Source organism: Mirounga leonina, unplaced genomic scaffold, assembly GCF_011800145.1.
Source record: "Mirounga leonina isolate KUSES-001 unplaced genomic scaffold, KU_Mleo_1.0 Mir_53, whole genome shotgun sequence".
Lineage (NCBI taxonomy): Eukaryota > Metazoa > Chordata > Mammalia > Carnivora > Phocidae > Mirounga > Mirounga leonina.
The window spans coordinates 5,072,545-5,099,378 of record NW_023270807.1 but is presented as its reverse complement, the minus strand read 5'-3'; the positions used below and the strand labels follow the sequence as shown (position 1 = coordinate 5,099,378).

The 26,834-nt window shown below is 37.6% G+C and overlaps 1 protein-coding gene across 3 annotated transcripts in view; it reads right to left on the bottom strand.

Annotated features, from left to right (window-relative positions):
* ZFAND3 (zinc finger AN1-type containing 3) overlaps positions 1 to 26,834 on the bottom strand; it is a 336,375-nt gene that overhangs the window by 50,085 nt on the left and 259,456 nt on the right. For 2 of the 3 annotated variants that reach the window (XM_034991365.1, XM_034991367.1), the window contains exon 4: positions 10,964 to 11,029. The exons of the other annotated variant lie outside the window; for it this stretch is intronic. In XM_034991365.1, the coding sequence (XP_034847256.1) occupies positions 10,964 to 11,029 (66 nt within the window). The remainder of the gene's footprint in view (positions 1 to 10,963; positions 11,030 to 26,834) is intronic. 3 annotated transcript variants of the gene reach the window in all.

Genomic DNA, 26,834 nt, shown 5'->3' with positions numbered 1-26,834 from the left:
TGGAGGCAACTAATGCTTCTGGGTTTCTGCCTCTTAAGTAATCTTGCTTGTGTATCTCTTTTATTTCTCCTGTAATATTTTCTATTTTTTTCTCTTTCCATGTACCTTTCCTTTGTATCTTTTTTTTTTTTTTAAGTTTTTACTTTAATTCCAGTTAGTTAACACACAGTATTATTATTAGTTTCAGGTGTATAATACAGTGATTCAACAGTTTCATACATGACCCTGTGTTCATCACAACAAGAATACTCCTTAATCCCTATCATCACCCCCCCTCCCCTCTGGTAACCATCAGTTTGTTCTCTAGAGTTAAGAGTCTGTTTCTTGATTTGTCTTTGTCTCTCTCTCTCTCTTTTTCTCTCATTTTCCCCCTTTGCTTGGTCATTTTGTTTCTTAAACTCCAGGTACAAGTGAAATCATATGGTCTGTGATTCTCTCTGACTGATGTATTTCTCTTAGCATTATACTCTCTAGCTCCAACCACATCGTTGCAAATGGCAAGATTTCATTCTTTTTTATGGATGAATAATATTTCATTATATGCATGTGTATACACACACACAAACTCCACGTCTTCTTTATCCATTCATCAATCAATGGACATATGGGTTACTTCCATAATTTGGCTATTGTAAATAATGCTGCAATAAATATAGGGGTGCATATATCCCTTTGAATTAATGTTCTTGCATTTTTTGGGGTAAATACCCAGTGGTGGGACAGCCGGATCATCCTTTCCTTTGTATCTTAACAAGGGCAAAATATTTCCCTATCTTAAACACCTCCATGTCAAGAAATGCCTAACTCCATTTCTCCTCCAACCACCACTACTTACTGGTTTTTAATGTCTTCCCTAACTCTTTAGCTGAATGACTTCTGTGTCATGCCCTTATTTCCTGGTTATCAAATCCCTCTTTAATGACCTGTCATAGGCTTTGGTTTCCCACCACGGCACATTAACTTCTTCCAGGTTTCCTGATGATATTCTGATAGCCATAGGCAACAATTTCCTCAGTCCTCGTACCTCCTTGGCCCCTATTCTCTTACCTCTTTCATAACCCTGTATGCAGCTTTCTCCTTTCTTTAGGTTCCTTAACTCACTGGTTTCTTTTTCTCTCTCCCATCCCCCCAAGTACAGTCCTTAGCAGCCCCTTGTTCTTCTGTGTTCATTCCCTTATCCACTTTCACACCCTTAATCATTGCTTCTAGATTAATGACTTCCAAACTAGACCTATATTTATAATTTTCTATAGGACTATCTTAAGAAATAGTTTCAACCAGTTTTTCTTCCCACTCTTTCCCTGCCATCAGCCGTATCTTTCTTCCCTCAGTTCCCCAGTTTTTCAACTTCACATTCTTTCTTCAGCCAACTCTAATCAGCTATTAAATCCTATCATTATTTGAAAACATTTTTCTCCAATTTCTCTCTCTTCCTCCATTCCACTGGCCACTATCCATAAAACACTCTCTGAAAAAAAGGGATAAGCAGGAATTGGTAAGTCAAATTATTACTTTATATGCAAAAGGGAAAACTTATCCACATTAGCACAATAACAAGAATTTTACAGGCTGAAGGACTCTCATAACATTAATTCTTAGTTTATCTGGTTTGTAATATTGAGATTATCATATATCAAGCTTCTTTAAAATGAGGCACACCTATGCATAACTTAAGGCATCAAAGAACTCCACAGAAATATCACAATTTTTCCAACAGCAGGATGTCTCCTGATAAGTTAATTTGAAGGTAATGCATAAAGAGGTGTATTCATTTAAAGGCACAAATGACAACTCAACTACCAGAATGCTCATAAACTCCTGGATCAAACTGGTAAGCCCTTTTCAAAGCATTCCTCTGTGACTGTGCTAGAGATTTCTCCTATCTCAAAGGTCTGATTACTGTGATTTAGTGAAGTTGAGTGATTAAAGTTGAACACAGCTGTATCTCAATTTTCCCAAGTATCAGGTGCTTATCTGCTACACAAAAGCATTGCCAAGTCATACTTGCAGATTTCCATTCACTGGAAAGTAGAGTCCTACTGCTAGACTTTGCCTCCACATTCCAGGGTCCTCTTATCATTCCTACTGACTCTAAGGAACTAAATTTTAAGCATTTCATCAGGAAGATAATTCTTAAAAAAAAAAAAAAAAAGCCCACATTAGTATTCTATTTTTTGTAGCAATTAGCATAATCTATCCTCCCTGTCTTCACTTTAAAAAATAAACGTTAGCTATGTTTCTTGCTCTCTAAAGCTGGAATTAGTTGTATTTATGCTTCTGGACTTTTTCTGTCTCTTTCTGGCATAAGCTGCCAGGGGCAAGACACATGCTTATCAGTTCTTCAGCATGTTCCTACAGAATTTACTACAGGACTCTGTCACAGTGGTCTGACTGACTACAGTGTCTCAGCTGGTCCTATGTTACACGTCAGCAACCACTTCTGAAGGTGTGATCTATAACCATGACAGCAGGCAATACAGTAAGATTACAGCTTTAATTGGCCGTGATTATGAAATATTTAAGACTCTTCACAAGGGGAGTGCCTTAGAAACAGACGCAAGTATGAGGACTAAACGCCAGCCCACCTGGTGGCAGAACAGGCAATGGGACTGTCTCTTCAGATGGATGAGCAAGCAGGAAAACGGGTAACACGACTTGTCTTGGAAGCACGCAGCACCATGAGGCAGTAAAAACCCATCAGCATACATCATCCTATCACGGCGAGCGTCATTCCCAGCCTCTATTAGCCTCGCTGCATCAGCGCAAGTCCCAGACACTTGATCCTGTTTATAATTGCTGATGAGCAGTAATAAGGCCTCCATGCCTCAGCTCTGTCCGTTCCACTTCGGTGCCCACCTATTAGGTAATAACTTTTATTTACAGCCTTGCTTGATGTGCTGTTCTATTAGTACAGCCAGGAACTGAGTAGGGTGAAAAAAAAAGTCTCCTTAATGGGCAGTATTATCGCAAGGCTCAGATGATTTATAACGCAGCTCTGTGGCTGCTCTATCATGCTCCTTCTGGTAAGACTGCTCCGGGAAAGCTACGTTCCTAACATGCTGCCCTCTAACAGGCACATATGTGCTATGGAGCGGCACCTAAAGCACCCCCAGATCCACCCTCCCCCAAAACCCAAAAGTTTCAAAGGAGGAGGGCGATATTAAATTCCCTTGATATCCTTTTCAAATAGTGTTGGCTCAGGTATTTTGCCCCAGTAGAGCAACAGAACAGCTAATCAATAGAAGTTCAAGGCTTTTCTCCTTAGGAAGAGTGCAAGATATGATAAAATAAAATAAATGTCCGTAAATGGGAACCCCCCCCACACACACACACAAAAAACCCACATCCCCCCCACACACACACCAGTTGTAACTGCATTCAAGGATGTAAGCAAACTGAATTTGCACAAAGCACGTGGACCACGAGTAGCTCAGCACCAAAGCCCAGGCTTCTCATATATACACATCCCAAACAGCAGCAAGCCTCATCACACTTCCTTTTCCTTTTAATACTGGAGTGTATTTTGATCCATCAAGTGCAAAAATGCCTCTTGACAAGACTGGCGCCCTGGCTTGATATTCACTTAGATCAGCCTTTTTTCAGAGGAGGAGCTACTGCTTCTTATGAGCAAAACTCAAACAAGGCCTCTAAAACAAGCCTCTGGCTTCAAGTCCAGCAAACTTACACATCATTACATGTCTAGCTGGCCTATAATGCAACCACATCAATTGGTGGCAATGGGACCAAACTCTCATTTACAGGTACAGGTAAGCTCTCCCCAACCTTTTCTGAAATCTATACATCATGTGAGGTGCTTTTAAAATCACCTGCTATTATTTACATATTGACTATCAAATCATATCAAATCTATTTATACAGTGCCTCACTACTTCATTCTATTCTTTAATATAAGCAACAAGTCAGGCAGATGAACGTCTTTAGAGAAAATAAAAGCCAACACAAGAGAAAGCATTTAGCACGTTATTTCCTTTCTCCAGTTATCTACCTACTTGCCAAAAACCACACAGTATCCGTAAACAGCCACTAAGGCATACCACGATAACCTCTGGCTTGTTTTCTATGGTAAAACGAAGGCAGACCTTTTAGACTAGAGAGATGTTTGCAATCTTGCCAAATATTTGGTATCCATTTTGTCCTGTTTTAGGACCCAAGATGATGAGTGCACGAGGTAAAACATTTTTTTAATCCTTTTTTCTTTGCCATGACAGATTAACTGTTTTGATCTTTCTTCAATGGTTACATTAAATGCTAATAAAAAATGAAAGGTTTATATCTTCCCTAATAGTCTCCTGATGGGAACCTGCATATTACATAAGTAGATCAAATTTCTAATTTTCTGTCTCAAATGCTGATAGTGCAGACCTGAGGGAAAAGCTATACCTGAAGGACCAAGGAGAAAGAATCAGAGAACTGAATTACACTTGAACTCATACCCGAAGCCACATCTTTTAAAGCTCCAAAGCATCCTTTACAGAAAGGTCAGCTAATAGTATGTAATATTGATCCATACAGCTGGTTGAGATGTTTCCATGAATATTGACTCTACCAGGAGATAAAACACACAACTGTAGGTATTTCTCAGATTACAGGGCCACCTCTGATCTAACACTACCACCCTTTAGCTTCTAAATCAATTTAAAAGATCTTATATAAACCTCTTGGTAATATAACAACAATGAAACATTTCCCTTTAACTGGCTTCTGAACACAGATGTGGAAAGTGTTCAGTACATCAATCTTCTCTTAACTCCCAGGTGAAAGGTGGTCTCTTCCCTTGTCTTTGTAAGAAGAGACAATATCACAAACAGCTTGTCTGAGAGAAGTCAAGAAAATGTTTGGGGGGGGGGGGAAGGGAAACAATGAACAATACAAAGGTATCTAGTTCATGTCACTGTTCATCACACTAGAAGAAAAAAAAGTAACTCCAAAGGATCAACATGAACTTTCGAAAGGAAAAGAAAAGGAAAAGGAAAAGGAAAGGAAAGAAAAGGAAAGGAAAAAATAAAGAAAAAAGAAAAGTTTTAAAAGAAAGCACACAAGGGATATACAGTTAAAAGGAATTAACATGCTTCTTAGAGTGGAACTGATGATACTTTCCAGAAAAACCTGCCTTGATGTTCAATGGAACAGTTTCTAGTCCCATCTGCTTTCATCTCAGGCAATACTACAGCTCCCTTATGGTCCCACAAATGGTTATTTTACTTGCTATTCTACTAATTATAATCACATTTTTAAACATACAAACAGCATTTAAAAACCATCATTTTTCTATTGTATCAGAGAAAATATTATTTACTCAACATACTTGCTGGAAGAAGAGTAAAAGTGAATATAGTTATGGTAAACCAAGAGGCTGCTGACAGTATCATCAAGTCTGTAAACCTGCCTATGACTTTTTTTCCTTATTTTAACTTAATAAAGAGACTATAGGGGCGCCTGGTGATTCAGTCGGTTAAGCGGTTGAGTGGTTCACCATCTACCTTCAGCACAGGTCATAATCCCAAGGTCCTGGGATGGAGCCGCGTGTCAGGCTCCCTGCTCAGCAGGGAGTCTGCTTCTCCCTCTTCCTCTGCTGCTTCCCCTGCTTGTGTTTTCTCCCTCTCTCAAATAAATAAAATCTTTTTTTAAAAAAAAAAAGGACTATAAAATGAAAAAACAAAATAAAGGCACATAAGAGTAGTGAACTAGGAAAGGAGCAATTTCCTTTTTTTCATATGCTAAAAAGTCTATCCCTTCATATATTTAAGGTAGGGCCTAGAACAAAGAGTTGGTTAATGTCCCACTTGGAAGAAGCAGGGTCCTTGAGTTAGTCACTGTTCAAGGATCCTAGTGGAAAGAGACTATTTCTCCAAAAAAAATTTCAGACAAGACATGGTTCTGTCAATTACAGCTTACAATTTAAGGTTTATCAATAGCAAGCTCCAATAAATGAAACACAAAACAACTTACTTCTTTTGCTGTAACTCTCTGTAAAAAAGTCTTATGAAGAAAAAGTCTTTAAACAAGAAATCCTATGAAAAGGCAACAAACTTTCCTACTGTCCCACAAGGCACTTTAAACATAAAAATATGACCTCATATAGATATTCACATAAATATCCAAATATCTTCGAAATAAAGTTCTCTGAAGGAGATGACCATAGCTCGGATTACAACATTTTGGCTTAAGGTGTAACTTGATAAAAAAAAAGATGAAGGACAAAAGGGAATCTTCTGGTGGTCTGTTGCCAAGGAAAGTGAACTCTTTCTTTCACAATATACTCCTTCTTGGCAGGAATGTTGTGAGAATTAACAAGGGAACATGTGCAAAACATTCTGAGCTCTTGGAAGAAACGTAAGCTCTCTCTAGTAATCTGAAGGTATGAAATGCTTTGACTCTCACATTCTAACCAAAAGCAACCTGGGGCCTGGCAGCACTTCCCAATTCTCACTTCATTTTTCTCTGCTTAAGTATCACAATGATCACAGTGTGTTCTTTTTTCCCCCATCTAAAGATTACAAAGAGTTTAAATGTTAATAGTGCTATGTGGCTAAAAGCCAGCATCTGAAGAAAGGCCTCTCACCTAGCTCACAAATACAAACTGATCTTTCATTTGCCACTACTGCTCCTTTTGCAATCTGCTTCTTAGACTCCTAGCTCTCACAAGGCAATTTCTTAAAGAGTTCCCACTCTCATTCTGATGGTTACAGACCAACCACGCTATACCACTGTCCATCTCTCTAAATTACAGTACCCTCTGATCAAAAAGTCATCACTTGAAAAATAAATAGAGACATAACCATTCAGGCTTACATTCAGGCCTTGACGTATTAAAGCCATATAATAATGAGTCTAATGCTAATCTTCGTATCTAACTGTCAAAGTACTAAAAAGAAAATGACCTATTTACTGAAGAGGTCACTTACCTTTTCTGAGTGTACACATGTTTCTAAGATATTCGACTATGTACCTTTAATATTATATATATTTCTATGTGTACTTGCTGGTTTTAAACTATGTGCACAGACTAATACATAATTATGAACTGAATCTAGAAAACAAATTTTAAAAGGCTGAGATGAAAAGCTTTTACTATTTTCTCCCCATACCTCAAAGACTATATATTGTATGGCCTAAATATCCTTTTTCTAATATAATGTCATCATCGTTATTATTAATTGTCATTATTATTATTATTATCTTTAGAGAGGGAGGGCGGAGGGGGAGTAGAGGAATGGGAGAGGGAGAGAGAGAATCTTAAGCAGACTCCACACCCAGCACGGAGCCCAACGTGGGGCTTGATCTCACGACCCTGAGATCATAACCTGAGCCAAAATCAGGAGTCAGACACTTAACCAACCGAGCCACCACCCAGGTGCCCCTATAACATCATTATTATGCTAGAGGCTGTTTTAGGTCCAAACGTGTATGGATAGATTGGCTGGGAAGAGCTGGTGTAGTCTCATTCAGAGGGTCCCACTCTACAGCTCGTGAGGAGTAACATGTGGCTGTAAGGTGATCATTTACTGATCATCTATGTCTGAAGCCTGAGAGACTTTGGGAGAAGTACTGTTGTACTACCCACTGTGGCAGCAGCACCACAGGGCAAGTGTTAAGAGGCACTGAGTACTACTCTTGGAGACTAGACATAAAGAATACAAGACACTCCAGCAACACAACAATAAGTAACTGGTGGTGATTCATAAGAAAAATGCCCAGGATCCCCACAGTGGGCAACCTTCTCATTTCAGGACAGAAAGATGGAAACAAAGACAGTCAACCTGTGATTCTTAAGGCAAATCACTTAATTTACCTCTGAAAATCAGGAAGCTCTGTCCTCTAGAGTCAGGGCCATTGTGTAAGGCAGAAGCCATAGGGCTAGTTCAAGGAGCCTGAGGCGGCACAGACAGGCTTCTTGAAAAGAAGTGTAGCAGGCTGAACTTGATGGCCTTTAATGTCCATGCTAAGAAATCTCAACTTTCCTTCAGGCTTTTTGGGAGTGAACTGCACATTGCATTAATTTCCTTCCAAGCCAGAAATTCTCAATCTCTTTCTAGTTAAGAGGTATTATATTCACCTAAAAGGAGGCCTGGGAATGTGTGACTGAGAACTCAATGCCTCCCTTATCATGTGCATATTACCCTCAGTTCCTAATATAGTACTGACATGCAACAAAAAAATGTGATCAACAAAATCAATTAATGAAACTAGATATGGTAGGGGAGCCTGGGTGGCTCAGTCGTTAAGCGTCTGCTTTCGGCTCAGGTCATGATCCCAGGGTCCCAGGACTGAGCCCCATATCGGGCTCCCTGCTCAGCAGAGAGCCTGTTTCTCCCTCTCCCACTCCCCCTGCTGTGTTTCCTCTCTCACTGTCTCTCTGTCAAATACATAAAATCTTTAAAAAAAAAAAAAAAAAAATGAAACTAGATATGGCAATCCATTCTGTTAACTTCTAATCTACTCTTCTTTCTCCCTGAAATACATTAATGGGATATCAATACCATCAACACCACATATAATCTTTAGCGATTATAGTAGGATAGCAGCTCCCATTATTAAAGATCTATTATGTGAGCTTTATGTATATTATTTCTTACATCAAACCTATGAGATAGATTTATCATCCCATTTTTCAGATGAAGAACACATTTTGAGATGTTAACTTATTTACTCAAAATCACATTTTGTACGTGGCTAGGCTAGGATCTGACATCAGATCTGTTTCTAGAACTCACATTTTTAAAACTACTTCACAATATGCAGTGTTTCAAAATCTTATTTCTCTTTCTCCATACTTCACCAATGATATGTTTTTCCACTGTCTGGCTGGGAGTATAAGTAATTACAATAAAATGCAATAAGCAGAAACATTATGTAGTGGAAAACAACACAGACTTTAGCATCTGAGAGATCTGTATCCAACAAACTGACAGTGACCAGAGGGGACGTGGGTGGGGGTATGGGTGAAATAGGTGACGAGGATTAAAATCACACTTAACTTGATGAGCACTGAGTAATGTAGAGAATTGTTGAATTGCTATACTGTACACCTGAAACAAATTAAAATTCTATGTTAACTATACCGGAAATTAAATTTAAAAACTTAATAAAAGAATAAAACATCTGTGTTCAAGTCCTGACTCTATTACTTACTAGGAATATTACCACTCCAGGAAATATACTTAACTTTCTGAGTGCCCATTTTTGTCATATATAAAAGAGGAATAATTATCTTGCAGAACCGTTCCGAAGATTAAGTGAGCATGTATGTAAAACATATTGAATGGTGTCTGGTAATGTAGTAAGCATGCAATAAATGCCGTTACTATTTTTAGATAAACAAAATCGTACGGGAGCAAAAGAGAGGAAAGAGATCTGCCTAGAAAATGAAGGACAAAAGCACATGATATTCAGGAAGCGTTCCTACTAATACCAGTGTCTACGCTGAGCACATGAGCCTCCTTTCTAAATCTCTCAGGATGACCCAATGTATTCGAGGCCCATTCCTTAACTACCTCAACATGTTAGTAGTGCCAATGGTAAATTCTGCCCTGAGAGCCAAGACTGAAAGAAAGGAAAGAAGAAGGACTAAAGTATACTGTGCATGTGAAGTGTTGGGCCTGAAATCAAAGGGCTCTGAGTGTGTTCAAGCTTCTGCCTGGAGTGGGTGTAGGAAGCTGGCTCTCTGACTTCCCACTGGCCAGTCAGGATGGCCTTACCCCAGGGCACAGCTCTCTTCTCCCTCAACCAGGAACTACCCAGGGGAGCTCGGGTACTGGGCACAGGAGGGATGAGAGCATGCCAGGACAATCTCATACACCCCCTGCCTCAAAACTGGTGTAGAGGAGTAAAATTAAATTGCCTGGACGTTACTCTGAAACTGTGCAAGGACAGACCTGTTTCAGGTTTAACATCAAAACTATGAGCATTAAAGGGACTGAGGCTTTAGTTTAACTTTGTACACAGAAATAGTTTGTGCTATTTCTGCTTGGGAGTTAAAAGGACTTTTTAAGTTATGAAAAAGACTCTAGGGCGCCTGGGTGGCTCAGTTGGTTAAGCAACTGCCTTCAGCTCAGGTCATGATCCTGGAGTCCCGGGATCGAGACCCGCATCGGGCTCCCTGCTCAGCGAGGAGCCTGCTTCTCCCTCTGACCCTCCCCCCTCTCATGTACTCTCTCTCATTCTCGCTCTCTCAAATAAATAAACCTTTAAAAAAAAAAAAAAAGAAAAAGAAAAAGACTCTGTGACCTTTAGAAAAACAATATAATTACTTTGACTCTCCCAAATATAATCTTTAAGATATTTTAAATAGCAGGCAGCATTATTAGAAAAGGCAAATATTGTTTAAAATAAATTAAGCTACAGACTAAGGGAGCAATGGGCATTTACAACTGCTCTTCAGAAAGCTAAAAGATTCCTGACTTCATGTTTAATAAAAATGTCACAGATGCACAAAGATGTTTTTGGGATTCCATGCATCTAAAAAGAATGATTTCAGCACACCCCATGGCTTTAAGATGAAGGGGAGAAAATATTTTCTGAAACTATTAGGATACTGTAATTGTCAAGTTAAAATATTCATTATCTGTGCTACAAAACTTCTTTCACTCTCCAGCTCCAATATTTAAATAATGTTCTTGTAGTAGGTCCAAGACTTAAGACAAATTAGATCCATGCCAGAAACCAGGCAATTATCTGTATTTTCTGTATGTTTCATGTCTTAATAATATTCTTCAAACATTAGGAAGTAGGTAAATTTTAATATCCATCTGACCTCAAAGAGCACAACTCCAACCCCTCGTCACTCCACCTCCACTCCCAATACTTGGCACATAATACATCACTTGACAATTGATGGAAGAAATTAGAGAGTACCCTGGCAAAGACACCATGTTAAAACCAGTAGCTAATTTCTGTGAAGAATCCAGGGAAGAACAAATCCAGGTAAGAATGATGTACGTACCTGTACCACAGGATCTTTTGGTTGGTGTGATTAACGAGACATGAGCTGTGTCTGTGCATGGCCCACCTAGAAACAGAAAGGCAGGCACATCAGTCAGGACATATCTTCTAAATGCCCAAAGTTGCTATCTTGGATAAAGAGAAAGTCAAAGAGGCAGGGATCAACCTGCAAATATGCATGAAGAGGGGCAGTGGGAAAGATGGAGGTGCTAGCGGTGGTGGAAGGTTAATTCTAAGGACCTTATTTCAGTTCAGCTCTTCAGACTATAGGTCCATATTCTTTCTATATCATAACGTGTTTTTCATAAATAACAATGGAGTGTCATAATGTTCAGAAGCTGAGGATAAAATTTTAATTAGAATTCCAATCCCCGTGAGAGGAAATTACCAGTAGGTTTGGAGAGATGAGTTTTTCCACAGAGCAATAAGCAGGAGCACTCCCTCTGAAGTTGATCTCAGTGGTCACCCCACCTTTGAATATATTGCAAAACTAGCCTTATTTAAAGAGGGGAAACTCCCTAAGGAACAAAACACTGTTTTACAAAAAAAACTAAGGATCATTTTAATATATAAAGAGAGCATTACTGAACAAGGAAGAGTATCTGGCTTAATTATAAGAATATGATAGGAAGAGGGGCCTTTTATGGAATCTTTGTGAGCCCAGAGATCTGGTGGATAAGCATAATTCAAGAGTATGCAAGAGATACAGTCAGTTACTGGGTGAAGGCTTGAAAAGCAGTAATTTCACTCTGCAAAATCAGGACCACCAACAAATTCTTAAGTTGATATTGATATATACTCCAACCCTCCCATGTTGGGGAATGCCCTACCTTCTGAAATAGGAAGTTACTGTATAAACATGAATACCAATGGTTCTCTACATGCCCTAGGAGGGGCAGTGATGATGATCATAAAGGAATAAAACACACAGGCAAATGTTACAGTATTTTGAAAGGCTCCTCAGATGATGAGGACTAGCAAAGGGAAATATGGTTTCTTGGCATAGTTGTATGCCAACTATGACAAGACTTCCTATCACTGAAGTTACCCATTAAAAAGAAAAGAAAGGTGAAAGAGCTCTGAGCTCTGAGCCCTATTCCTAGAGTTTATGCTACCACCATCTGTGGGTTTAGGAACCTAGAGATCCCACCTAAGAAGTTCATTAGTCCATTCTTTCCTACACCAAGGCCGTAACAGCAGCATACTTTAGTTGAGCGTAAGAAGACACAGAAGGTAAACAGGAAAAGGAAGGAAAAACCAAGCAAGTGTATTGTTACTCTCAAAGAGCACTTAGAAAATCCTACTATGTGCCACCACATGGGATAGTCTCATGCTCAGGGAGCTTATAATCCTTTTAGGAAGACAAAATTTGTGTACATAAAGAACAATATATGACAGTAATAAAGAGCTGGATGGGAAATGACCAAGTGCCAAAGAGTATGGAACAAATAATACCTGCTAAATGTAATCAGGAAGAACAAGATTCACCATTGGCCAGCATCTCCTGGAAATACTTCTCAAGAATTTGAAAATGAGGCAAGAATAAACCAAAGTTAGACAGGCTAAAAGAGCAAGGCGTTTCAGTTGAAATTTTTTTCTACAGACATTACAATCACTAGAGAAAGCTTAACATACTAAAATTCCAGAGTCCAAATGGACAACTGTGACATGAAAAATAGGCAACATGGAGTGACAATGAGCTGTAGGAAAATCTGACACAAATCCCATATCCATTAAGAACCCTCTGAATAATGGCTTCTACAGCTCCATAAAAACACTTTAGCTTTTGCCTCCATGTGAGGTTTTTGATTTTGGTTTTTGTTGTTGTTAATTGAAGCATTCTTATTTCTGGGGAATTACAGGCTGTTATAGAAGACTTAATTTAAAGTCCTGCAACGACTCCCTACTTGCTGAGTAATCTGGGATAAGTTTAACAAAAAAGTGGGGATAGTAAATTGCCTAAAAGCCACAGTGCTGATGAGATCATCTGTACAAAAAGACTTCATAAACTATAAAGCTTTATATTATTTATCATCACTTTCTCTATCACCAGATTTTATGCTCCCAAGAGCCAAGACCCACTCTGTCATCTACTCTTGGGTCATGACTGTGTGAACAGTGGGCAATTAATAGTGTTTATTAAGAACCACTGCAAGTTGTTTGATGAAATAAAGAGAGTAATGTGTCTTTTTTAAAAAACCTTTTTCTTAATAGAGGTATTACAAGGGGTGTCTGGCTGGCTCAGTTGGTAGAGCATGTGACTCTTGATCTCGGGGTCATGGGTTCAAGCCCTGCATTGGGAGTTTACTTGATTAAAAAAAAAAAAATTAAAAAGAGGTATTACAGAAAGAATGAAATACTAGAATGAAGTGCACAAATCTTAAAGAGACACACTGAAGGCTTTTAACATATATATACTTGTGTAACAACCATCAGATAAAAATATTAGAACATTTCCAGAATCTAGAAAGTTCAAAGGAGCATTTTCAAAACAAATTCCCAGACCCAGACTCCGGAAATTTTGATGCAACTGGTGGGGGTGGGCATAGAAGCGATTCTGGCACACATTTTAAAACCAGCTGAACACAATGTAAATATTAACAGCCCAGTCAGTTCCAATCTCTGAAAACATTTTCTTTAACTCCCAGTTCAATATCTGGCCAAGATCACGAAGCACCCACAACATTGTGAGCTGCATGGAGCGCAAGATTCAATAACAGCATAACTATCAGAATACTTTTTTAAAAGGACATAAAATAATTCATCCAGTAAAATTATGAGAGAAGGGAGAAATTGGTCAAATTGAAACCCCTAAAGAAATTTAGCTGGGACTCGTGAATTAACACTCCCATATTAACAAATGTAATCTTTACCTCAATCTGTGGATTGAGAGTTGATCCTTTTTAAAATTCCTAATGAATGAATTTCTGTAGGTTTTGGCAAATACGCAAATAACTTTAAGGCTACCTAGCATATCTCAACATGCATCATCATGGAAGTGTCCTCCAGAGAGCTTGTTAAACTAACAACCCAATCCAGTGTATCCACTATATTACAGTAAAGTACAAATAGAACCATAGTTGAGCCAAAACAAATTGACAGCATGAGTAACTAGCAGTGATAATACATCCCAGCTTTGGTAATTGGACAATATTATAAACAGAAAGCTTGGAATTAAGTTTGGTCTGGAAGACTATAACCTATGAAACTCTTTAAAATCCAGAATGGATGCATATGAGCACTGCACATATATTCTACACTAACTGTGCTGTCATACAAAATTCCTATACTCTCAAATAAAAATAGTCATCACAGGAGATTATATCTACCTTTACACAATTACAGATCTTCCTCAACTTACAATGGCGTTATGTCCTGATAAAGGCATCATAAGCTGAAAATGGAGAGTTGGAAATGCATTTAATACACCTAACCTACTGAATATTACAGTTAGCCTAGCTTATCTTAAATGTGCTCAGAACACCTGCATTAACCTACCTACACCTGGGCAAAATCATCTAACACAAAGCCTATTTTATTACTAAAGTTTTGATATTGAAGAGTGTACTGAAGGTGAAAAACAGAATGGTTGTATGGGTACAGAATGGTTCTAAGTGTATGGTTGTTTACCCTTGTGAAGGTGAAGCTGACTGGGAGCTGTTCTCCCTACTGCTGCCCAGCATCACGAGAGGGTATCGTACCATATATTGTAAGCCCGGGAAAAGATCCAAATTCAAATTTCAAGTATGGTTTCTACTGAATGCATATGGCTTTAGCACCATCGTGAAGTCTAAAAATCCTAAACTGAACCATTGTTAGGTCAGGGACCATCTGTAATTACAAATCAACTCTGTTAAAATGAATACAGAAAATTAAGGACCGCTCAAGGGGAACCTTTTCAAGTTTTGGTCCACAACAATAAAAATATAACATGGGTGCCATGTGGTTATAGCAAACAAAATAATTTTGAGACTTAATAGTAAGGGTCCAAGTCAGGGCACCTGCTCTATCAAGGAAAGGAGTTGGCTTTTCTTTACTGAGCTTTCTAATGCCTGAGAAGGGTAGCATATGGTCCACTAAGTCACTGTAAACCCTGCTCCTAATTTTGGCCCTTCTTCCTCTTCTTTCCAAACAGCAGGGTAGACAGAGCTAATAACTGAAGAGCAAGGTAGGGAAGCCTCTTCATAACTGGGTTCTATAAATGAATGTGATGTATGTGTATGTACATGTGTTTTATGTGTTCAGTGTGATCATACTTAGGAAAAGATCTAAGCACAGAATTATTTACACCATTACCTTCTAGCCTATAGTAGTAGCAACTGAGTTTGGACAAGTAAGTTTTGGGTTTTTGAATATTAAAAAAAAACCCACAGCTAAAGTTCCTTGTTTAATGAAAGGCTCTCCGGGGATTCTGAACCAGATGATATCAAGATTAACCAACCTGAACTAATTTTTAGTCAATTACTATGAGTTCTTTTTGCTTTCTTTTGCTAAAGCATATTAAATACCTTTTTTCAAATTTCTTCACTATCTGCAGATATTTAATGACAGATTATCATTTTGCATTTGATGTTACATTCAAAGGACTTTTTTCTAAGTTTCAACAATTTAGAGCCTGAAATTTGCAAGTAAGTAATATCTGTGGTAGTTTGTGGTTTGTGACCAGAAGTATGAATGCACTATTTTGTCTTCTAGGGATGTTTCTATTCTTGTATTAAAGGTGTCATACATAATGTAGCACTATGGATTACATTTGCAATCCACATGATAGGCATGAAATAAAATTCTTCAGCTGTATTCCCAACAAGAAATCTTTATAGCGTTTCTAATAGGGTAGTGGATTTTCTTGGAGAAATAGTACTAATTTCAGCCCTGTAAAGTTGAAGACGGGTCAAATACGCATACTAACTTCACTATAACCTGCAAATCCAGAAGGACTGAATAAAGGTATCCCATTAACTATCAACACTCATATTTCAAGCTGAAGGAGAATTCTCAAATTTTCTGTCAGCCTCCTATAGAGTTACTGAGCATGTCAAAAAAACCCGGGAGCCTACCCCTGTAGTAGTCAATCCCATAGACTGGCTGAAGACTATGACTCAAGGAGGAAGCAGAGAACACAGTCTTGGAGGCAGCTGCGTTTAGGATGGCAATCATCTTAGGCACTCCAAATCTAAGGCTGAGTAAATACAGAAAAATAGTGTATTTCTCCTTAACCTTGAAAATAATAGAGATCAACAATCTTCCCAGAAAGGTTTTCTTAAAACAGTTGTGATGACTGGTTATTTTTGGCTCCTGGATCCATAGCCCTCATTGGCTGCAGTTATACCACGTGTTAAAGCACATCAATTAGGAAAAATGGACTGCCAAGGAGTCAGTCAGCTAAAAATTGCCAGAAGCTCAATAATCAAACAAATATTCTATCAGCTCTTTCATGGTAACTGCAAAACATTAATACACAAAAACAGCCATTCCTTTTGCAGATTTATAACACTTCTATATTCTTGTTTAATTAAGATGACATTTACATAACATTATCTAATTAATTTCCAACTAAAGGCACTGTAGGCTAATTAGAAATGCATCATCCTTTTTAAACCACCTTGTCAATTCCATTCTCTCATAATCTGCACATTGTTTACCACGCAGCATCTTCCTTTTCTAGGCTCAGTGTTCAAAAGGTGATTTTTGACAGCAAATTCAAGAGATACAATTCTCCTCCCTCTCAAGAGATTTATAAAATCTTATCAAGAGTTTTTTGATGAAGCAACAAGGAAAAAAAAAAAAAAAAACAAGCCCCTATGCAACAGAGATAGTAAAATAAACTCTACACTGTCTCCTCACGTGGCCATATTAAGAATGTAAAACTATCTTTTAAAAATATTCAAAGAATCTATGTTTCCAGGTACCTGGGTGGCTCAGTCAGTTAAGCATTTACCTTTGGCTCAGGTCATGATTCCAGGGTCCTGGGATCGAGTCCTGCATCAGGCTCCCTGCTTAGCTGGGAGTCTGCTTCTCCCTCTGCCTCCCCCACCCAGCTTGTGCACTTTCTCGCTCTCTCAAATAAATCAATAAAATCTTTTTTAAAAATCTGTATTTCTTTAGTAGCAAAATATTCCTTCCTTTAAAAGCCTTCAATACACACATGGAGACATAAAATAGTAAATGGTAAAAAATAAACAGTAAGAAATGAATATCAGGAACAGATCAGAATACGCAAGAAAATAAGTCCTCTCCCTCAGAAAAGGTGATCCTCCAACCTCACCTTAAACGTGCAATTCATGAATTGTTTTAATCAGAAAGAACACACCTAATCTGTCTACATAATTGAGTTTGAAAAGCACCATCGATTAAAAACAAGGATACATAAAGATGTAATGAGTGCGAATCTAAGTTTACAGAAAATCTTCAGCACAGATAATAGCCCTCCCATTTCTCCAAATGAAATTTCCAAATTAAACCCTTTACAAAGCCTGTTACAGAATCTAAGTGTTAATTTCTCCGTTAGAAGTTCTAATCCTAATTTATTGCATGATCTCTCACACCATTTAGATCTAAATTAGGGATTCATGAGAAGGGGATTTTCAAAGTGGGTCAGAAGTTGCTACTGGTAGCTAGCTATTTTGCTCATAAAGGGCTTCTCAACAAAATTTCATTACCATTCTACCCTTGCTCCCCTAAATAAATTATAGTGCTGGGCAGCTCTGCAAATGTTAGTGTTATGTTTGTGTGTGAGTATGCTTATTACCCTATTTGCTCAATAGAAACAAAATTAAAAACTCTCCCACACCACCTTCCCCAAGGAACAACACTAAAAGAAAATGAAATCAGGAATGCTTTCCATTTGCCTAGTACTGATAGATTCTTTTAGAGGAGTTAAAGTGGACATCCCTGCTGGTGCCAGGGGATGGGTTTTGGAAGAAATATTCTCTCCTGACCCAGCAATGGCCTTAAATGGAATGAGCCTCAAGGGTCTTACTTGTTTTAGTAATCTAGCACGTTAGGTGTTCAAAAATGTATTTTTCACTGCTGAATTAAAATGATCCAGGCCAAAAGCAATTACTGAACATACATAACTATTCAGAAGGGAAATGGAACTACTATAAATATAGTTGATTTTCACCATAGTTACATGTTGATCTAGCACAGCAGTTCTCAAACATTTTGGTCTCAGGACCTTCTTTTTTCCCCAAAAGAAATTTTATTTTAGAGATAGAGAAAGAGAGCATGGGAGTGGGGGGGAGAAGCAGAGGGAGAGGGACAAGCAGACTCTGCACTCAGTACAGAGCCCCATGTGGGGCTCAATTCTAGGAAGGGGAGATCATGACCCGATCAAAATCAAGAGGCGGATGCTCAACCAACTGAGCCACCCAGGTACCCCCTTGGGATCTTCTTGTACTTAAAAATTATTAAGGACACTAACGAGCTTCTGTTTATGTGGGATACACCTATTGATATGTACCTGATCCGAAATTAAAGCTGAAAAAATTTAAAAATATAACTTCATTTAAAATTCACAAAAATAACTACATGTCAACATAAAAACATACTGTTTTATAAAAAGAAACTATACGATTTTTTAAGAAAATTATGAGAGCTGCCTGCCTTGAAGACATCTGACTTTTCACATCCGTATGTGCATTCAATTTTAAATGAGGGCCATCAAGAAAATCTACCTTTCCACAGATACATAGTTGGAAAGGGAAGGACCTTATGGACCCTTGAATGGGCCGTGGGGACCTTTATAGGTCCTCAGACCACACTTTGAGAACCACTGGCATAGAACAAAATAATGAACCTAAAGATTTATATAATTTCCAATTTCTCCATACTTTCTTCACATGCCAATTGGCTTATTCTGGTCTTGCAGAGACCAACTGGATGTACCAGCATTAATGACTTTAATGACAGCATTAATGACAGCCATTCTCAACAAAATATTAAATATTTAAGTAAATAAAGAAAGGCAAGGGGTAGTGGAATAAACTCTACAGTCATAATTTCAACCCAGGACATTCTGTTTCTACTACTTATATAGAGAGTAAAAACATGTTTCAAGGAATTAAAAAAATTCTGAGCCGTTAAATGTTTGATTTCAGTTTTTCAGATATGATTTCTCACTCAGACCTTTGTAACTACAACAGAGTTTCAAAAAAAAAAAAACACCCAATATCAAAATTCCAAAATGTGATAAAGTCCAACAGCAATTAACACTGAAATTCTAAGACACCACCATCTTAGGGATCAAAATTAGAACCCTTTTTTGAGAGGTCAAAATATCACCTGGCCAATAGTTCTATTTTTAGTTACTTGTTTCTCTCTGTGATAAAGCATATTTAATATGGATATGAAATCAGGAGCTGTCACTTCTTCAATTTAGACCTCAGTTCTGACTATTTACAGGCATAACTAACGCCCAACACAGATTTCTAGATTTGCATTTTACCATCAACATGAGCATGAATCTCATAACAACATTAATGGAGAAAGCACCCAGCATTAGAAGAGCTTTTATTTTGTTGCTGGAGTGGTGGGGGGTGGGAGGGATGGGGTGCCTGGGTGACAGACACTGGGGAGGGTATGTGCTATGGTGAGCACTATGAATTGTGTAAGACTGTTGAATCACAGACCTGTACCTCTGAAACAAATAATACATTATATGTTAAAAAAAAAAAAAAAAAAAGAAGAAGAAGAAGAAGACAGCAGGAAGGGAAAAATGAAGGGGGGGAATCAGAGGGGGAGATGAACCATGAGAGACTATGGATTCTGAGAAACAAACTGAGGGTTCTGGGGGTGGTGGGATGGGTTAGCCTGGTGATGGGTATTAAAGAGGGCACGTACTGCATGGAGCACTGGGTGTTATACGCAAACAATGAATCATGGAACACTACATCAAAAACTAATGATGTAATGTATGGTGATTAACATAACATAATAAAATTTAAAAAAAAAGAAGAGCTTTTATTTTTGACATAGTTCAGCTACCAAGAGCGTTCTCATAAATCTTGGCCTGCATCAGCAACTGAAAGGCTGCAATGCCTTCCTTGGAAAGGGAGGTGACTTGTGCATGTTCTTTGTAAGAAGCTTTAGAGAAAATGGAAAAAGACTTCTATTTAGGCCAAAGGTACTGCCCCATGGACATTTAAAAAGAATTTTGAATGCAGGACCCTTCTTCCTTGGTCCTTGTCTGAGCCTCTCCTGCAGGTCGCTGGACCACGGCTGGCAATGCACCCACAGTGATACTGAATGGCAGGTACTGGAGTCCAACCTTCTTGTTTTACAAAAGTGACCGCTAGCAGGTCTTGCTAATGGGACCTCTCTTTGCAAAAATAATAGTTGAAAATGTCATGGTTTGAATTATGTAGAAAAGTGTTTATATTGATATTTTGGAATTTAAAAAGATCCTTACAAAGATGGCATCGTATTGTTTTTATTAAATCTAAAAAATTCTCCTTTTATAGATCAAAAAGTGCAATGGTTTATGAAATCACAGAGCACATGAACAGAAAATGGAAGTTATATGTATTCATTTTTGGCACTGGCAGCTCTGAATTTTAGGAGAAGTTCACAAACACAATTAAAATATAAGGTTAAAATAACTATTTCTAACACACCCAAAGAGATGGCCCTATTATGATTTTTTCAGCCAAACACTTCTGTCATAATAAAGCTTAGATTTAGTTTAGATTCGGCAAAGTGTCATCCATTACCTGTATCTACAAGAAAGAAAAATATGACAACTGCAAAGGGCTAAAGCTGTGTGAAATGTAGTTGCTGACTGTGACCTTTACTTCCATATCAAAGTACAGAGCACTTCATTTAATAAGAACATAAAACAAAAATCTGCATTCGCAGAGAGGGGGGACAGTGATAATGTTGCTTCAAAACCTAGTCTGAGTATCAGTAACTGTATAATCTCCTAGGTGCCTGACAAAATCTTTAAGGGAAACAAGCCTTTCAGGTTTGCAGACTTCTTAAGGGAACCTTAAACATGAGTGTTTCAAGTCTGCTAGTCTTCTGTCTGGCAAAGTGGAATCCTGAAGGGGGAAATTCAGGTGACAAAACAAATACTATAAACAAAAACTGTTACTTCACAAAGAGCAAGTAGCTATTTGCGAAGGAAGGAAAGAAGGGAGGGAGGGAGGGAAGGAGGGAGGGGGGGAGGGAGGAAGGAAAGAGAAAGAAAGAAAGAGAGAAAAGAAAGATCTCTGAGAAAGGGAGAGAAAAAAGAAAGAAAGATCAGAGAGAGAGAAAAGAAAGAAAGAGAAAGAGAAAGAGAGAAAGAGAGAAAGAAAGGAAGGAAGGTAGGAAGGAAGGTAGGAAGGGAGGGAGGGAGGGAGGGAGGGAGGGAGGGAGGAAAGAAGACAGTCTCCCGTTATTCCAAAAGCTCTGGTGGTTAAAAGAAATGAATTGTCACCACAACAAGGCAACCAAATTTCAAACTTTGGTAGGGAAACTGCTTTTTTGAGTTGCTTCATCTTAAGGATACTGAATGGCACAGTTACAGAAAATAATAATATTAAGTTGTTCCAAATCAGGTTCGGGACAAACCTCTCTTTAATGTACCAAAACACATGAAGTAGGTTTCTAAAAGTTAAGAAGAATTAGAAAACTTTTCTAACTATTTAAATCAGTAAGCACTTACTGAGCACTGCCTTGCCAAGCACTGTGCTGGGTACTCTGGGGAAGAGCAAAGCAACATATAATAATGTCTCTGCTAATTCTGGGTTTACCCTCTAAGCTGGTACAAGGAGATGACATTATCGTCAAAGAGCTAACCAAAGCAATATGGGATTAGATGTTACAGGTAGGAAGTATAGGAATTCCTTGGAGGAAGCAAATAGTGTGGATAAAATGGTTTTGAGATGGCTTCTAAAAGCATGAATAAAAATGGTAAGACAAGTGCCAGGATGTCTTCTGAGGACAATAGGCTCTAGCTTGGCTCAGAGCTGAACATCACTGCTGAAATGGGTAGACAGGTAGATACAATGAGGGTCCAGATTACAGGGGAGGATGCTTGAATCTGAATGACCAGACAGGTGATGATAAGTCAATTAATGAATTTCCTTTCTTGTTTAACATGATATCAATGGGAAACTCATCTGATAAATTTATGGACTAGGACAAGACTAGAAGCAGGATATGGCTGTAATGCTACAAAAACACAATGGTGGCAGCGACAACTTCCCAGACCTTTAATATGTCTCCACTGAGTTAAGGAGAGGACCATAAACAAAGACAAATTAGGAAATATAACCAATATCAGAGTGATTAAGATTTAGCTTATGTACTTGGTACAATATATACTCTAGCGTTAATAAATGAAAGCTATGTATTCCAATAAATTTAGAAGTCTAGATGAAATTAACATTTTTATTAAAATACTGATTATCAAAATTGACTTCAAATGAGGTAGAAAATATGACTAGTCCAATATCAGGTATCAGGCCAATCAGTTTTATGAATAAGTTCTTCAAGCTTTCAAAGAATAGCTGTGTTACATAATGTGAGAGCATTAAGATAAAAATTTGTATTTAGAGCACAGGAAAAGATGAAAAGCTTTCTATGAAGTTAACGTAACTGATGCCGAAACTAGACAGGAATAGCATGCCCACCATATATAAACACACTTATGTATAAAATTAACTCACTTATTAAAAGGGTATAAAATTTAAAATAAAATTAGTATTTTGAAGCCAGCAGTATACTGAAAGAACTAGTCGGGTTTAATTCAAGAAATGCAAAGATGGTTTAACCCTGGAAGTCCATTAAATTAAGAGATTACATACTAAAGGAGAAATCCAAATGATCATCTCCATAGATGTTAAAAAGGAGTCATCTGACTCCTGATTTAAAAAAAACAAAGTTAACAAGCCATAAATAGAAGAATATCCTTAAACTGATAAATAATATCTACAAAAGAAAACCCTATAGCAAATACTATATTTGTGAAATCCTACTAGAAGTAGTCCCATTAGTTAGAAATGAAAAAAAGAAAAAACATATAAAGCTCAAAAAAATAAGGTTTAAATAATTGAAAACAAATAATATTCCAATATGAGAAGACCCAATAGTGTATTAAAATGTCAATTATTCCCAAATCAATCTATGGATTCAATATAATCCCAATCAAAATCACACTGTAACTGTTAATATAGCTTGACAAGCTGAGTATAAATTCATTAACAAGAGAAAATACAAAAGAATAGCTAACAAAATCTAGAAAAACATAAACTTAAGGGGGACTGGCTCTATATCAATACATACCACACAAAGCTATATTCCAGTCTTAGGAATATACAAGTAGACAAATGGAACAAAATAAAAGATCCCCAAAGCAGATATATGTTTATATAATGATAACAGCATTTCAAACCAAGCCTATTTAAAAATTTTATTTATTTTAGAGAGAGAATGCATGGGCGGGGGGGGGAGCAGAAGGGGAGGAAGATGGAGAGGAAAAGAATCTCAAGCAGACCCCATGCTCAGTGTAGAGCCTGATGTGGGGCTTGATCTCACAACACTGAGATCACAACCTGAGCCAAAACCTAGAGTCTGATGCTTAACCAACTGAGCCACCCAGGCACCCCTCAAACCAGACCTGTTTAATAAATGGTTTTGCAATAACTGGTTCTCCATTTGGAAAAATTACAAAGATAAATCACGATACCTCATATCATATACAAAATAAATTCCACATGGATTCAAGAGCTAAATACAGAAAAAGATAAACTATAAAGTATCAAAATATATAAAAAATATTTTTATAACGCTGTCATAGAGAGAGCCTTCTAAGAAAGACACAAATGTAGAAGACAAAAGACCAGAACACTTGACTTTTAAAAAATCTGTAAATTTTCCAATAAAATACAAGGCACCCAAATCAAAATTAAAAGCCAAGTGACACATCAGAAGAAAACATTTGCAAGATATGCAACAAAGACTTATGAGTTCCTACAAATGAGTAAGAAAAAGACAGTTAATTAAAAAATAAGTAAGAGTACAGACAGGCAAATCACTGGAGACATAAACAGTTAATAAACATATGCAGCAGTGCTCAATCTCACTACCAGGAGATGTCAGGGGAATGCAAGTTAAAATGAGCTATTCTTTTACCCATTGCCCCCCTTCCCCTAGAACACCTAACTGGTAAAAGCATGGGAAACACTCTCAAACACTATTCTTAGGAGTACAACATAGTAATGTCATTTTGGAAATGAATTTGGCCATGTATATCAAAAGCTAAAATATACATATTCTCTGACTTCTTGTTTTCTCCTCCATGTATTTATCATGGAAAAATGACACATGCACTATTAGTCATGTACAAAAATGTCTACTTCATATGGTTTATAGTACAATATTAGAAACAGCCTCAAAAGAAAAGAGAAAATAATAATAATAATATGAAATACTATGAAGCTGTTTAAAAAGAATTACACAGATCTTTATGTGCTAATCTGGAAAGATCTCGAAAATATACTATTGGGGAACCTGGGTGGCGCGTCAGCTGCATCTGACTCTTGGTTTCAGCTCAGGTTGTGATCTCAGGGTTGTGAGATTGAGCCTTATCAGCACAGAGTTGGCTTGAGATTCTCTCTCCCTTCCACTCTAGCCCCTCCCACTTGTGCGCCCATGTGTGCAGATTCTCTCTCTAAAATAAATAAATCTTTAAAAAGTATAGACTGTTAAATTAAAAGAGCAAACTACAAATAATATAGAGTATGTTCCCATTTGTATAAAAATGAAGAAAATCTTTATGTATGTAAACATAGATATAACTGCATTAAAAAAGAATATATAACCCAAAATGAATAAAAAGTGGTTATCTCTGGAAAGAATGGGAATTAGTGGGGGCTTGGGGATAAAGGTGTGAAAAGAGTATTTTCACCTTCTATTCTATATAAACCTGTATGTCTCTGTTTTACTTGTATACTTAAAAAATAGGATTAAAACTCTTAAGGAAGAAAAGCCAGCAAATGAGTAATTTGAAAATCATGGTTCTGCCTTAATTTGGTCTTTATTTTGACTACAAGTTAAAGGTCAGATGATACTATAAGTGCCTCAACAAGTTTCAACCCAGCTAACATTATGGAACAGAAAAAATTTGGTAAGAAAACACTGCTAAACTGCTCAAGTCCGTCTGTTTTTTGACAGGGATTAATTTAATGATCCCATACATTGATTCCTGGTAAATGATAGCCATTCAATTCAATACAGCATATAACTGTACATTATCATACTGCACCACAAAGTATCAATCTTTTTAGAACACAGCTATAATAAAAGCAGCATGTTTTACAGAATCAGCTCCAGGATAAATAAATGCAAAAAAAAAAAAAACCTTTAAATTAAAATCAAAAGAGACATTTAAAGTTTGGGCATTCTTCATTATGGGAAAGAATCTTCCACTTTGAGACTATTATATATCAGAAAAGCTCCATCTGTTGTGTAATTATCTCTGATAAACGGCCTGATGCTTCGAGCTTCATTAGAGAAAAGGGAAGAGAAAGACACATACAGAGAGAACTGTAAATAAATCTCCCCACCATATTTCACTTAAAACCAGCCCAGCAGGAAGTCGTAAAGTATTTTTTAATAGGTAGTATTTTCTAAATGTTCTACTAGAATAAGCCAGCCTGTTTTGCCCAGTATCTACCTGGGTCTTCTGAAGCAGGCGTAGTCCAAAAAAGGGAAAACTAGTTTCATTGAAAGATTATTAGAAATTTAATTGGTAAAAACAAACAGTCTTGCTCCTTGGCGGCTGTGATACTAATTTTCCAGGGGACAGATAAGGGCTTGTCAGACAGGACTGAAGACTAGAAGCTAGTGAAGCCTGCCCAACGTATGTTCAAAGACCCAAGGGCAGTCTAGCAAGGACATCTATTAAAATGCAGTACTATTTTATTTCTATTTTATTTTACTTTCTAAATGCCTGAGGGAGCCGGGGTATCACCAAGAACCAGTTTCCAAGGAAACAATGGAAATCTCCTTATTCAACCAAATTAATTTAACCACAGATAAAGAATGTTCTCAAATTTCTATTTTGGGAATCACTGTCATAATTAAAAGAAAATCCAGCCAGCAATTGGAAATGAAGCTTTCATCATTAACAATCTTCATTAACATTCCAGTTAGTATGGTTCTCACTTTTTCTGTATGTTTCCTTTTGGCTATAACAAAAGCATCTCTTGGGTAGATGCAGTAGAGAAGAATATGAAAAATCTTGAGTATTATGGATGAAAAAGGCCCAGAGCTAAGTGCTAGTCCTGTCACGTGACTCAAAGCAAATTACCATGCAAACCTTTTTCTCATCTGTAGAACAGGAAGGAGAATATCTGCCATGCCTGCCTTGCACACTGTCAGATGATCCCAGGAAAATGTTTGTTAAAGTGCTTTGTTAAACAGTGGTTAGCAAACTTTTTCTGTGAAGAACCACTGGGTCTCTGCAGCAACTACCCAATTCTGCCGCCGGAGTGCACAGGCAGCCACAGACACAATGCATAAATGAATGAGCATGGTTGTGCTCCAATAAAACGTTACGAACACTGAAATTTAAATTTCATATAGTTTTTAAATGTCACAAAATATTGTTTGACTTTTTTCAATCTTCTAAAATCATTTTTTAGCTCGTAGACCATATAAAAACAAGTGATGGTCTGGATGTGGCCCATGGGCTGTATTTTGCCAATTCCTCTTGTAAACTATATTTTTATACATGTGTTGGCTGCTGTTTATTTCTTACTATGTGCCTCCACAGAGCTTAGGAAAGTATTCTGTATGAGGTGGGCCCTCTCTAACTGGTAGATTAGAATGTCAGAATATTTGAAAACAAGCCCATTTCTTGCCATTACTCTTCCCCAGTAGGAGGT